The 12973-nt window shown below is 43.3% G+C and overlaps 1 protein-coding gene across 2 annotated transcripts in view; it reads left to right on the top strand.

Moving 5' to 3' along the window:
* Positions 1 to 10524, top strand: part of Cldn18 (claudin 18) — a 28776-nt gene extending 18252 nt beyond the window's left edge. The window contains exons 2-5 of one of the 2 annotated variants that reach the window (XM_008837442.1): positions 2255 to 2419; positions 3253 to 3370; positions 8400 to 8510; positions 10333 to 10524. In XM_008837442.1, coding sequence (XP_008835664.1) covers positions 2255 to 2419; positions 3253 to 3370; positions 8400 to 8510; positions 10333 to 10504 — 566 coding nt within the window. In that variant the 3' untranslated portion in view covers positions 10505 to 10524. The remainder of the gene's footprint in view (positions 1 to 2254; positions 2420 to 3252; positions 3371 to 8399; positions 8511 to 10332) is intronic. The other variant, XM_008837443.2, reaches the window with a different exon arrangement.
* The last annotated feature ends 2449 nt before the right edge of the window (positions 10525 to 12973 follow it).

The following is a 12973-nucleotide window of genomic DNA, read 5'->3' as shown; positions in this document are numbered from 1 at the left end:
GAGAGAGAGAGAGAGAGAGAGAGAGAGAGAGAGAGAGAGAAAGACAGACAGGCGTCCATGGAGACCAGAAGCATCGGCTCCCCTGGAGCTGGAGTCAATTACAAGCTGCTGCACGTGGGAGCTGGGAACTGCTCTCAGGCCTTCTGGAAGAGCAGTTTCTGTTCTTAATCACTGAACAATCTTCTCCAGCCTAAGAGGATCTAAAACTACATATGTTAGGATAACTCCTAGATTCCAAGGAAAGAAGACATTTGGACCTCATAAGTAGCTGGAATCCAGAACTTGAATCCTGTCAGAACTCTGTACCTCTGAGTTCCATCTGTTTGTCATTAAGGGTCATTTCTCCACCTGATGGAAGGCTTAGATTCCCAGGACCATGTATTACAACACTTGAGAGAGACTGACCTGATATCCTTTGTGTGCAAAGTACAAACATCTTACATGAGGGTCTCATCTGCCAGTTGGAGATGTCCATGCTGGATTAACTATGGTCAAGGGACAGGACACTAGCCTGAAGGATTTGGGTCAGTATCCTACCCAAGTGGGCCTGTGGATCATGCTGTTCCACAAACTGTTATCCATCTGAACAATTCAGCTATAAAAATTAAGGGGAAAAAGTTTTCTAAACTTTTATAACAATTTGATATTTGTGTTACACACACACACACACCAGTGATTTTTGTATTTTGCAAGAGCAACAATTGATGAAAGATTGAAAATTAAAATATTTCTTTAGACATGAATATAATACATGGCATCAGGGGGCTGGAGAGACGGCTCAGCAGTTAAGAACACCAGCCGCTCTTGCAGAAGAACCCAATTTGAATCCCAGCACTCACATGGTAGCTAACAACCATCCATAACTCCAGTTTCAGGAGATCCAACACCCTCTCCTGACTTCCATGAGCATTGCACAACGTGGGTGCACTTGCACACATGCAGACAATACACTCATATACATAAAATATAAATAAATAATAGAATTTTTTAAAAAAGAAAAGAAGACACGGCATCAGGATTCGTGTGCTTAAGAGAAGAAAGGGGAGTATGGTAGAAGGATTTAAAAACCAGTGTCCCGTACAGCATCTGTTTACATGGCTCTGCAGCTGGACTCTACAAGACTGACCCACTCTAGGGGACTTACCCACTAGAAGACACCAAGGGCTCATCTATCTTCCTTATGAAATTCATCACACCTACAGTGAGCATGCTTGACAAGTATCTTTCAACATTTGGACACCAGCTGTTCACTATTGTCATCCCATACTCAGTTGCTGGGGTCTCGGGAACAACTATTAAGATGAGTCATTGTACTTTAATGATGCACCAGAAACTATGTTGGATGTATCTGAAGGTAAGGTCACCACAGCAGGATCCAATACCACCTATAACTACAATCAGTTCCTAGAAAGGGGACTATTGATAAACTGTGCTCATGTTGAAAGGCCTAATGTTAATATACTCATCTTTTATGGACATCTGAAACCCATGGCTTATCTTGATCTTGATAGTTGCTTTTGAAAAGGAGCAAAAATAGAGTACTGTTGGGATATTCTTGGTGCTCTGATTTCATTATGCCACACTGGGTCTCCTTAAAGTGTACATGCTGTGTGGACTTTCCATTCATATAGAAAGACAAGAGCAGGGAGATATTTGGGCTTACTGTCAGCTCGATAATTTTTAATTGATTTAATTATTATTTTATGTGTATGAGTGTTTTGCCTGCATGTATTTAAGTACACCTGTGTCATGCAATGCCCACACAGACCAGAAGAGAGCATCGGATCCCCTGGAACTGGAGTTACGGACAATTGTGAGCTGCCATGTAGGTGTTAGGAACTGAACCCAGATCCTCTGCAAAAGCAGCCAGGGCGCTTAATCACTAAGCTATCTCTCCAGTCCCTCAATAAATAATTTGATGATTATTTTAGACAAAGGATGTTCCTTTTATGAACCCCAAATTGTCAACTTTTGAAATAAGGATAAATTTTTCAAGGGCTCTCTCAACTGCAACCATCCACAATTGCCTCATTCTGTGGACATCTGTATGTACATCCTTCATCACTCAGAGGATTAAGTACAAGTGTTGTGTTTTACATTTCCCACAGTTCCACATCTTTTTACAATGTCAAAGTTCATAGTTTATGGACTTGCTGTTTCTCAAAGGCTTGATACTGGTTAATTGTGGTTGTGTGCTTTACTACCACAGAACCTAATCAACTTGTCTGCTTGTGTTGTGCCCCTTGTCCCACAGCCATGCTTCAGGCAGTGCGAGCCCTCATGATTGTGGGCATTGTTCTGGGTGTCTTCGGTATCTTAGTGTCCATCTTCGCCCTGAAATGCATTCGCATCGGTAGCATGGAGGACTCTGCCAAGGCCAAGATGACACTGACGTCTGGGATCCTGTTCATCATCTCAGGTAAACATGGATTCCCACAATCAAGCATGGTCCTGAAATATTCAAGCAAAGGACTCTGGTAGAGGGAAAGTAGCCTCTCCCCAGTGTTGAATACAGCTCAGAGTGTTTCACAGTGGGGTTCAGTATCTGTATGTGGAGGCCTCACTGCACTCCATAGAACTATAATGAGTGCTAGGGACCCCCCCCCCGAGGCTCCACGCACACCACATGATAAAAGGGTCAACCTTAAGGCAGTCATTTGACTGGATCCCTAAAAGGGACTTTCTTCATGAGACTCTAGAAAGTGATTTATGAGAAAAGCTCTTGACAGCAACCAAAGATCAGACCCAAAATACTTGAATTATTTACCCTTGATCCCAAGATGCACGGAAAAATCTTTCTGCACACACACATGAATCCTTCCAGAATTAGAGAAATAAGAGAAAAGCACCTCACCTATTGTCTAGTATACAGTGGAAAGTCAATCATCAATGGCTAGATTGGCCAGTCTATTACAGGGAGGGAATAGAATCTGAAGTCTGCTCATGTAAACTCATTTAAACACAAACGTGGGTCTGGAGAGATGGATGGGTGGTTAAGAGCACTTGTTGCAGAGAGCTGGATTTGGTTCCCAGCACTCACATAGTAGCTCACAACCATTTATAACTCCAGTTCCAAGGGATCTGACACCCTCTTCTGGTCTGTGCAGGCATAAGAGTGTACTTAGATATATGCAGGCAAAACACTCATATATGTAAAATAAATAGATAAATCAAAAAATGTAAACATAAACCATGTCAGAAACATTGTGATCCCTTCAGCTGATCCTGGACTTTCTTGTTCTTTGCCCACAGGAATTTGTGGGATCATTGGCGTGTCTGTGTTTGCCAACATGCTGGTTACTAACTTCTGGATGTCTACAGCTAACATGTACAGCAGCATGGGTGGGATGGTGCAGACTGTTCAGACCAGGTAACCTCCCAGCCCACTTCTCAGTGTGCCATGGTGACTACTGTAAGAATACGATTAGACGTGTGTGCCTAATGTGACTGTCAGTGCCTGAAATAGCAAAAAATTATCATAGGCAACCATGCCATATCATAAATCAGCGATGATCTGTATATTCATAAACTTCATTTCCACAAAATATCCTTGCTGATATGACTTGAAGCTGATCCGACATTCTCATTGAAATACAGTGACAGTTCTCAGTATTTATCTAACATTCTCACACAAGCCCCCATTGTGGTGGCCATGCAACAGGCACTATTAACCCAAGATGTAAATGAGCATCAACTTCTAGCCACAGTCCATAATGGGAGCTTGGCAGGAACAGGTAAAAGCTTGAATAGAAATGAGCAAGGTGGAACACAGCTTTAAAAAATATGATGTTGCTTTTGTATACAGCTGACTTTTCCTCCCATTCATTAATTCATTCATTCTGCAAATGTGTTGAACACCTGCTGTGGGCCAGGCAGCAATCAGAGTGCTGGAGATCCAGGCAAAGTCCCCATTCCCCATGGAGATCCAGCAGACAGAGATGAACTCTCACTGTAATTTGATACCCAAAGAAGAGCAGTACATTTTTAATGGAAAAGCAACATCAACACCCATATCATCTGGCCCAACTTCATATGGATGTATCTCATACCAATAAGTACCAGCAAAATTACAAAGGAAAAAGATATTATTCTGGGAGAGTGTTGTAAATGTTATACAAAGTGACCAGTCCTCTCTGTGTGTATGTGGTATTTCTGTAGCCACTCAGGATGAGGTGCAGGCAGGGTATGAGGAAGAGCTAAATCCATCATGCTCTGCCTCTCCGGAAATCCAGTCCCAGTTCATGTTCCTGCTTTGTTTCCAGTATGAGGGGGAAAAGTGATGCCTATAACTTGTCTCTATCCTTTTCCATGGCTTTCTAATAGTTTCTTGAGATTATAAGGGCAACCTGGATGTAGGCTGGTCAGCTCATTCCTGCTTGCATGGAACTTTCTAGAAATCCCACATCCTGAAAAATGCTTCCATCATGGGCAAAGCAAAGTGAATGATCATCACCTTACTTATAAGAGGCCACAGAGTCCAAATTGTGTGGGTGTATGATGTTGCTGTCCTTATCCAGAGAAGTCACTCACCACGCCTTGTACTCAGAACCAATGCCTATCACTACCCTTTCACCCCAACTCCCAAGTGCTTCTGTCCCTTGAGCAGGCAACTCCAGTCCTGGAATTAAGAATAGATTCTGAAAGAATTCCTTGACCTCTCTCTTCATGGGTGGGCAGCTGTCTTTTCTCTCCTCTCTCTCTTCTCATTTTTTTTCCTGTGTAAACTCCTTACAAGACAGTGCAGCTGCCAAAAAAAGACCTGCAGCTCATTTGATGCCATTTTTTTCAGTCTTAGCGTCCTTCCCTTCACATTTCTCTCACTGCCATTGCTGTATCATGTAACATGGGTGGAGCCCTGGGTGCAAAGACAAGATGCCTGCCCTCACCACACATAGCCCCAGGCACTTGGAATTAGCCTGAACATTTCATTTTGTAATATAATTTACTCACCGACTTTGAAAACCAGATGTGTCACAGATTATGTTCCTCAGAAGCAGATCCTGAGAGGAGCTTATTAAGGACAGAGAGAGTAGCTGGGGAGTAAGGAAGGTGGGACAGGAAGTGGATGTCAAGCATGAGTGTCATCTCAGGGGTGCCCAGGCTCTGCCTGAGGGGAGCTGTGCACTGTGGATAACAAACGGAAGAGCCAGGCTAGCGTCCTTCCTTGCCATTCATTCTATCAACATGAACAAAGGGGCACCAGGTGCTGAGCCAAACCCCAGGAGGAGTCACCGGGAGCAGCAGGTAATAGCAAAGGATTAACCAGCTACGAAACAGATACAAAGTGATGGAGACGGCAGAGCACCTTCGGTGCCTGTACGAGAAGATCCCACACACCTGTTTCCCAGCTGCTTTGTGATAAAGACCACAGCACAGCCACCGGCCTTCATGCTCGTAAGCAGCCTCCCACAGCTGAGAGGCAGCTGCCCAGCTTTCCACACATTCTCAACTGGCCCAACTCTGAGACCAGCTACCATCATGCTTACAGGGTTCCCACACACATTACAGTCAAGAAAACGAAGTCTCTCACGTCCAAATCACTTTCCTCATTTTTGGTTCTTGCCTTCCCCCAGGTAAGCATTTGCATTTGCTAACCTAGACCCAGGGTGTCTAGGTTGAGGAGAACCTTGTTCCCATGAAGAGAAACTAGTAGAGTTTAATGTTTAGCAGTAAGGGCTCTGAAGGAAGAATGGCCTGAATTTAAATCTTCACAGTTCTCTAGCCTTTCCAAGTCTCTGAAGAAGTTACTTAACCTTGCTGCCCTTCAGTCTCTTCATCAATATGAGAATGATAAATCCTATTTGTGGCCACTGAGAGAATAAACTGACATAGAGGTTTTAAAAAATGCTTACCACAGTATCAGTAAGGACTCATCAAATGGTAACAATTATTGTTACATCATTAGCATTATGCAGTCTTTAACCATCCATAGATACATAGATTATATAGAGTAAGTATCAAGGATGAGACTCTTTGCCTATGTCACAGTAGAGCAACCAGAACTGCCTCCAGGAAAGTCACCAGGGCCCACCAGGAAGAAGAGCCATGGGGCTGAGTCTTCTGTTCGGTCCCAGCCACGAGGGCAGGACAAGTGGGTGTGAAGGGAGTTTTTATTCCCAAGCAGAAGCTTTCAATTCAAATACCCATCTTTTTCCTGATTGAAAGAAACACCTTAATTTTCTTCCAGAACTTTTTCAAAGGATGAGCTCAGTGTACTAGTTTTGCCCTTCACATAACTCTTCATCTGAAATCTTACATTATTTATTTTAATCATGCTAAAACGTGTGTTCTTTTTCAGCACATCTGAAGTTCCATATTTTCTTTTTAATATATTTTATTTTTGATAATATTATACATATGTATTGTACTTGTATCATTTCCACTCCTCCCACTCCCCCTCCAAGACCTCCCATGCCCCCCACTCCCTCACAATTTCTTGTTACATACACATACATACATTTATAAATATACATATATAATACCCTGAGTCCATTTAGTGGTTCCCATAGTTCAGTGTACATGTGTTTAGGGCTGCCCACTTGGGATTAGAAAACCTCTCAGGGAGCTAGTCCTTAGAGAAAACTCAGCCTGTAGTTCTTCATGTTGAGATGGGATCTGGTGAAGTTTCCCCCCATCCATCTTGGCATGTCAACTGTTTTTGCATTATGCAGCTCTTGTCGGGGGGGGGGGGGGGTTCGTGGGTACAGCTTCCCTATGTGTCTAGAATGCATTAATTAGCAGCAGCTGTCTTGTCCCTCTAGCTTTTACAATCTTTCCGCCCCTTCTCCTGTGATGGTCCTTAAGCCTTAGGTGTAGTAGTTGTATTGTAGGATATCACTTAGGGCTGGCCACCTCACACTTATTCTCTGTACTATGACCAGTTGTGGAATGAAGTTCCGTATTTTCTTACGTTTCAGAGGTCCGCATATGTATTGCTGTTTTCCTACTGTTGGTATAATGTTCTTTGCTCAGGTTACTAGAGTTTAGACACATTAGTAATTCACAAGCTCTCTAGACAGCCCCCAGATCTGGGAGGAACACAGAGGGAGCCCTGTACAGGAGCAGCCACCATTCCAGGTGCTCCTTTTCTACTGGCCCTTGTGGAGACAGAAGTCAACTTACTAGCTAGCCTTGGGATCCCCACTGACATCCTACCAGGCTTGGGACACTGGAGATTTAGGAATATCCAAATAAAATATCCAAAAATGTCCATTTAGGCTCACAAGTATATATAAATAATGATAAATCGATGATTCTCAGAAAATTTTCTCCTCAATCTTATTCTGCTGTAATTGAGTCCCAGTAAAGGCAGCCCTTGCTGGGAAAGGCACCAGCTTTGGAGTCAGAACACCCCAGATTGGAACTCTAGAGTGGACTGGAACAAGAGCCATCACGAGGGTAGCCACTCCGTGTATCTTGTTTACATCTATTATGTCTCAGTACCCAGGCAGTGATAGGTACATAGGAAGAAATCAGCAAATGCTTCCTGAACAAAAAATAAACAATGGACGGATAAATGAGCACTTGAACTATTTATTTCTAAAGGAAATATTCCTACTGGTATGAATGGTCATAAAGTGCATTACTCTGGCTTCCAGTTACTGTAATGAAATTCCTGAGATAAGTTTATTTTTTATATTTATCATTTTTATTTTATGTGTATGAGTGTATTGCTCATATGTGTGTAAGTGTACCCATGTTGCACAATGCCTGAGGAGGTCAGAAGAAGGCATCAGATCCCCTACAACTGGAGTTGTTAATGGTTGTTAGCCACCACGTGGTTGCTGGGAATTGAACCTGGGTCCCTGCAACAGCAGTCAGTACTCTTAACCACTGAGCCATCTCTCCAGCCCGTTAAGTTTATTTTTTTTAAGTTTGTTTTGTTTTATACTTTGGGAGATTCTAATCCAAAACTGGGTAGATCCTGTGGTGGGGGTGCTTGATTGCAATGGCAAAGAACATGAAGCAGAGCGAACTGCTCACGCTATAGCCAAGAAGCAAAAGGGGAAGAGAGAGGGGCAGAGTCCCACAATCCCCTTTGAGGGTACGTTGTTAATGACCTAAGGGTCTCCTTTAGGCCTCCATTCTCAAAGGTCCCACCATCTCTCAATAACACCAGGTGATACTAAACCTTTAACACATGGGCCCTTAGGAAAGAGTGAACATCTAAATAACCTGAGATAAAGTCTATAGTGAAAACTCAAAACACTAAAATTCCTTCAGAAACAATAACTTGAGACCAATTCCATATCTCTCAACTTTAAACCCAGGTTCTCTCTGATGGGGGGGGCTACGGGACGGACAGGACAAAGGAAACAAGGGGCCTGAGTATGATGGGGGCATCGGGAAGAACCTAGAGAGCAGAGCCAACTGAATTCATGCCACATCTCTCCTCTCAGGTACACGTTTGGTGCGGCTCTGTTCGTGGGCTGGGTTGCTGGAGGCCTCACACTCATTGGGGGTGTGATGATGTGCATCGCCTGCCGGGGCCTAACGCCTGATGAAAGCACGTGAGTCCTCCCATCCCAACGCAGCTGGACGTTTCACGTGATGTACGCTTTGTAGCCAAAATGATTAACCCACATACATGGAAGAATTTTATTGACTAACGTTTCATTGAGCTTTCTCTTTTGTGTACAACCTAAAGAATAGAACAAGAATATTTCTTGTTCTTGGGAAGATTTAAGAGTGATGCTATTTTAAAGGGAAAAAAAAAATCCCTCTAAGTTCCTTCTAGCTCCAGTGTTTTCTCAACTCCGCACTCCTCAGCTGGGACAGATTCTGCATCACCACCATCCCCCGGAGGTACCTGGCGTTATCTGAAGATATTTAATTGCTAAAACTTTGGTGGGGGTGAGAAAGGTGATAGTGGTTTGAGCATAGGCCAGGGTGACTATCCAACAATGCCTAGGACTCTGCCTTACCGCAAAGCATCTGTTCCAAACTATCAACAACAGTGCTATTGAGAAACTCTGCTCTTAACCCTGCAATGACCCAGAAGGGGCAGCGCTGGACTGTATGGTGGCTTTACTACTAACCGGCCCCGCGACTCCAGCATGTCATTTGTGTTCCCCGGGTCTCCCTCTTAGCGCACTTGGGCTGCTATAACACAATACCATAAAATGAGTAATTTATAAACAGTAAAAATCTGTCCTGGTTCTAGAGCTGAGACGTCCAAGATAAGGCACCAGGAGATAAGTGTCTGGTGAGAGCCCAGTCTCTGCTCTCTAGATGGAACCACATTGCTGCATTCTTGGCAGGGGAGAACACTGTTCTTCGTATGGGAGAAGGGATGGAAGGGCAAGAAAAAGCCCCCTTCAGCGGCGCACCCTTTTATGAAGCACAATCCCTTATGATTTGATCATTTCCTCAGAGTCCCCCTTCATGCTCCACAGTGGAGCCTGAAATTTACTGGTCGCTTTGGAGGGTGCTTACTCACCCCACAGCAGCCTCTGTTAACTTGTTCATAAAACAAGCAAATTAGAAGAGATGAATCACACATATGAACATTCCAGCTCACAAATTCTATGATTTGTTGTCAAAATAATGTTCCCCTGAACATTGCTTCTGGCTCACATTTATTTTAATTAACAAAATGAACTCAGTAGTCAGTAACTAACAGCTCCTTGAAGCGCTAATAAATGCGTGCATTAGATACAGAGAGGAGGTGGGGGACCTTTCTCTTTTTTATTAGCTTTTGAGGTAAGAACCCAAAACAAACAAAAGTCAGACATGGAGACCGCACACTTGTAATCCCAGCACTCTAGAGGTAGAGGCAGGAGATCTGTAGTTCAAAGTCACCCTTACCTATACAACAAGTTAGAGGCCAACCTGGGGGACAGGAGTGCCTCAAAAAACAAGAACAAACCAACAATTGTTTAAGTCAGTATGCACAGTAACAGGTTTCACTAAGCTTTTCATACATATGTCATATTTTGTCCTTATTTATCTCCCTCACCCCCCCCACGTTCTCCCATCTCCTCTCCCTCTTTCTTGCTGGTCCCCTTTGTCCCCCACAAATAGTCTCTCCATTTACTTTTATGGCACATATGTTAGTCACCCTTTCCCTCGTCCTTCAGACCTCTTCCTCGCCTCTCAAAATCTCCTTTCTACTTTAGAGGTTGAATATAAAAGTAAGAAATTCTGCTCTACCACAGGCAGATTGTGTCTCAAAGTGTATGGTAACCAACCATCATGGTTTGATCAGGACTAACATGTTTCCAAGGACACTGAACTGATCAGAGATAACACTGAGCCAATCTAGAGTAAATGGGAAGGTCAGTCTGCCTACTAAGGACATCTGTAGTCACGGGCTATTTCTTTTGCTTTCAGCTACAAAGCCGTATCTTACCATGCCTCTGGCCAAAATGTTGCCTACAAGCCTGGAGGCTTCAAAGCCAGCACTGGCTTTGGGTCCAACACCAGAAACAAGAAGATATATGATGGGGGTGCCCGCACGGAGGATGAGGAACAATCTCATCCTACCAAGTATGACTACGTGTAACATGCCAAGACCCCTCAGCAGGTGCAGAAGAAACCCTTCCCTAAGGACAGCTCACCCCAAAACAAGGAGATTCTACCTTGATCCCTTATTGCTTTTGACTCACAACTGGAAGTTGGTAACTCCCTCATTTCATCTACAGAGAGGTCAGTTGATCTTGGCCAGGTCATGTGTCCCTCTCTAAATATGGCAACTCTAAACAGCTGAGTTATCACTTATAAACTAGAATCTGTAACACAGGTTCCAATCCCCTATTTTTTAATATGATCTTTTTAATCTGGTGATAGCATGTAATTTGACTCACTAACACTTTGATGATTTATACAAACTTCCTCCTCCTTGTGTTTAATGAACTACTGATGGTCCTTGACACCCCAAAGAGAATTTTTAAAGGAAAAAATAAAAGACATTATTTTCTGCTATTCTATCTTCCCTTACCCACCCCCAATTTGACTAATAATGAACACTACTTAGAGAAGAAACGATGGGTGAAATCTGTATGCTCTTCAACCTATCTTTTGAGTTTTATTACATAGTGATCTAAAAAGTTACTAGACCCAAGTGTTTTTCAGATGGAGGTAACCAAGCCTGCCTGTTTCTGTGAGCATTTGCTAATTCCAACAAGATCGTCCCAAAGCTTTGCACTGGATGTCCTGTTTCTATCAAAAATCAGAGATTTTCCCTAGAAGAATAAGAAATGTTTTTTATAATATAAATCCTATCTATGTAGAGTTAGAATAATGTACTATCTAAATGGTATGCTATCTCTGTGAATTTAATGTACTGTCAAAATGGTGTGCTACCTCTGTGAATTAGCCACACCCTTGCCCATAGAAAAATCTGAAAAAATGCTCTTTGACATTGACTGTATCATATTCTGCAAGGCCCCACATAAATCCAAATTCCATGAAAAGCTCACTGATCCTACTTATTTTCTTTTGAGGTCTCCATAACTCTGAGTATGCATAAGTGCAGCCTGTTTAAAAAATAATAATCAAGCAAAGCAAGTCCTAGAAAGTAGCTTAAACTCGGTCCTTTAATAATAACAACAACAATAATAATAAGTGAGCCTAACTTGAGCATCTTCACTTGCACAGCTACAGCCACTGCCAGTGGACAGTAGCGCAGTTTCCCTGGCACAGTTTTGTGATTCTAACAGCTGCTCCATTCACTAATGGAACATTGGATGTGCAGGCCAAACTGAAGTTAGTCCTTCTCTGTGCTTGCATTGCTGCCCTTTTGAGGAGAACTTGAACTCCTCCTTCCAGGACACCAAAGGTCCATCCCAGTGTGAAGCCAAAACAGACTCCCCAGGAAATAGAGATAAGGGCAGTCACTGAAGCCACCCAAGCAAGGAAACATCAGTGGTGCTGTGAGATTGTGGATTGTTAAGGAGGAAGGGGGCAGTCCTTACACCAAAAGTATATCCAAATGCTGCCTCCAAGGGCTTGATGAATACCCAGAGGGGATTTCAGGCTTCACAGACTATGTCTGGATAAACATCAGCTCATGGTCCACTAAGCTGTAAGGAGCTATGTTCACCAAGAGCCAGGGCAGTACACACAGAGTCCTTCCCACTAGGACACCCATGGTTTGAGGTTAAATTGAAGAGGGTGCTCCTGGAACTCATTGCCCGGAGTGGAGTAAAGGATGAACAGATCAATCAATTTGAGAGGAGAAAAGGAGAGGCAGAAATCAGCAATCTAGGGCACAGAGATTGTTAAGGTTTTCAGGGTCTGAGTGGAAGGTCATCCCTTTGAGTTGAAGCCCATGGGCACCATGAGCTCCCCAGCCTACCCACTCACACATCAGAAAGTTCCTGGACAGATTGGAGGTAGTTAGGCTCAGTTGTGTTTTCAAAGAGCAGTTCTCTATCCAACATGTGACGGTCTAAAAGCCCCCTTATAGACTGTGCTTTGTAATGTTTTTGTTATTGTTCTTACTGTGTGTGCATTGAGTATTGACCTGCATGTTTTATTACAGAACTATTAAAAAACACTATCATCTTCCCTTTGAATGATTCTGCTCTTTTTCTTAAGATTTCAGAAGTGGATGTAGAAAGTCTCAGTACCTCAAAGTTGAATGTATCTCCCCAGAATTGTGTGTTTTCAAAATCTGTCTGCCACAGCAGCAGTCTGGAGGCCAGCTGGGTCTAGGTCTGGGTCCAGCCCGATTACTGGTTTCTGAGAGTTGGAAAGCCTTAATGAAAGGGATTTCTCAGAATAACTTATGTAAAAACATGTGTTCTAAGGACAAGTTTAATCTGTCTGACCCTGGGTGCACCAGCCTACAATGCCTAACATCATTGGCTTCTCCATGGCCCAGTGAAACAAGACAGCCAGTGCCTGCCCTCATGATGCTGCTTGGGGCATTGATCCTGGCCAGTTCAATGAACTGTAGTCACTGAGTCAGTACCTGGTGTATAAACAGGGTGGGCTGTAAAGTCAGAATAGGCCAACCTCCACTTTGAAT

The sequence above is a fragment of the Nannospalax galili genome, unplaced genomic scaffold (assembly GCF_000622305.1).
Source record: "Nannospalax galili isolate Female #2095 unplaced genomic scaffold, S.galili_v1.0 scaffold1458, whole genome shotgun sequence".
NCBI lineage: Eukaryota > Metazoa > Chordata > Mammalia > Rodentia > Spalacidae > Nannospalax > Nannospalax galili.
This window is presented reverse-complemented; position numbering and strand designations above follow the sequence as displayed.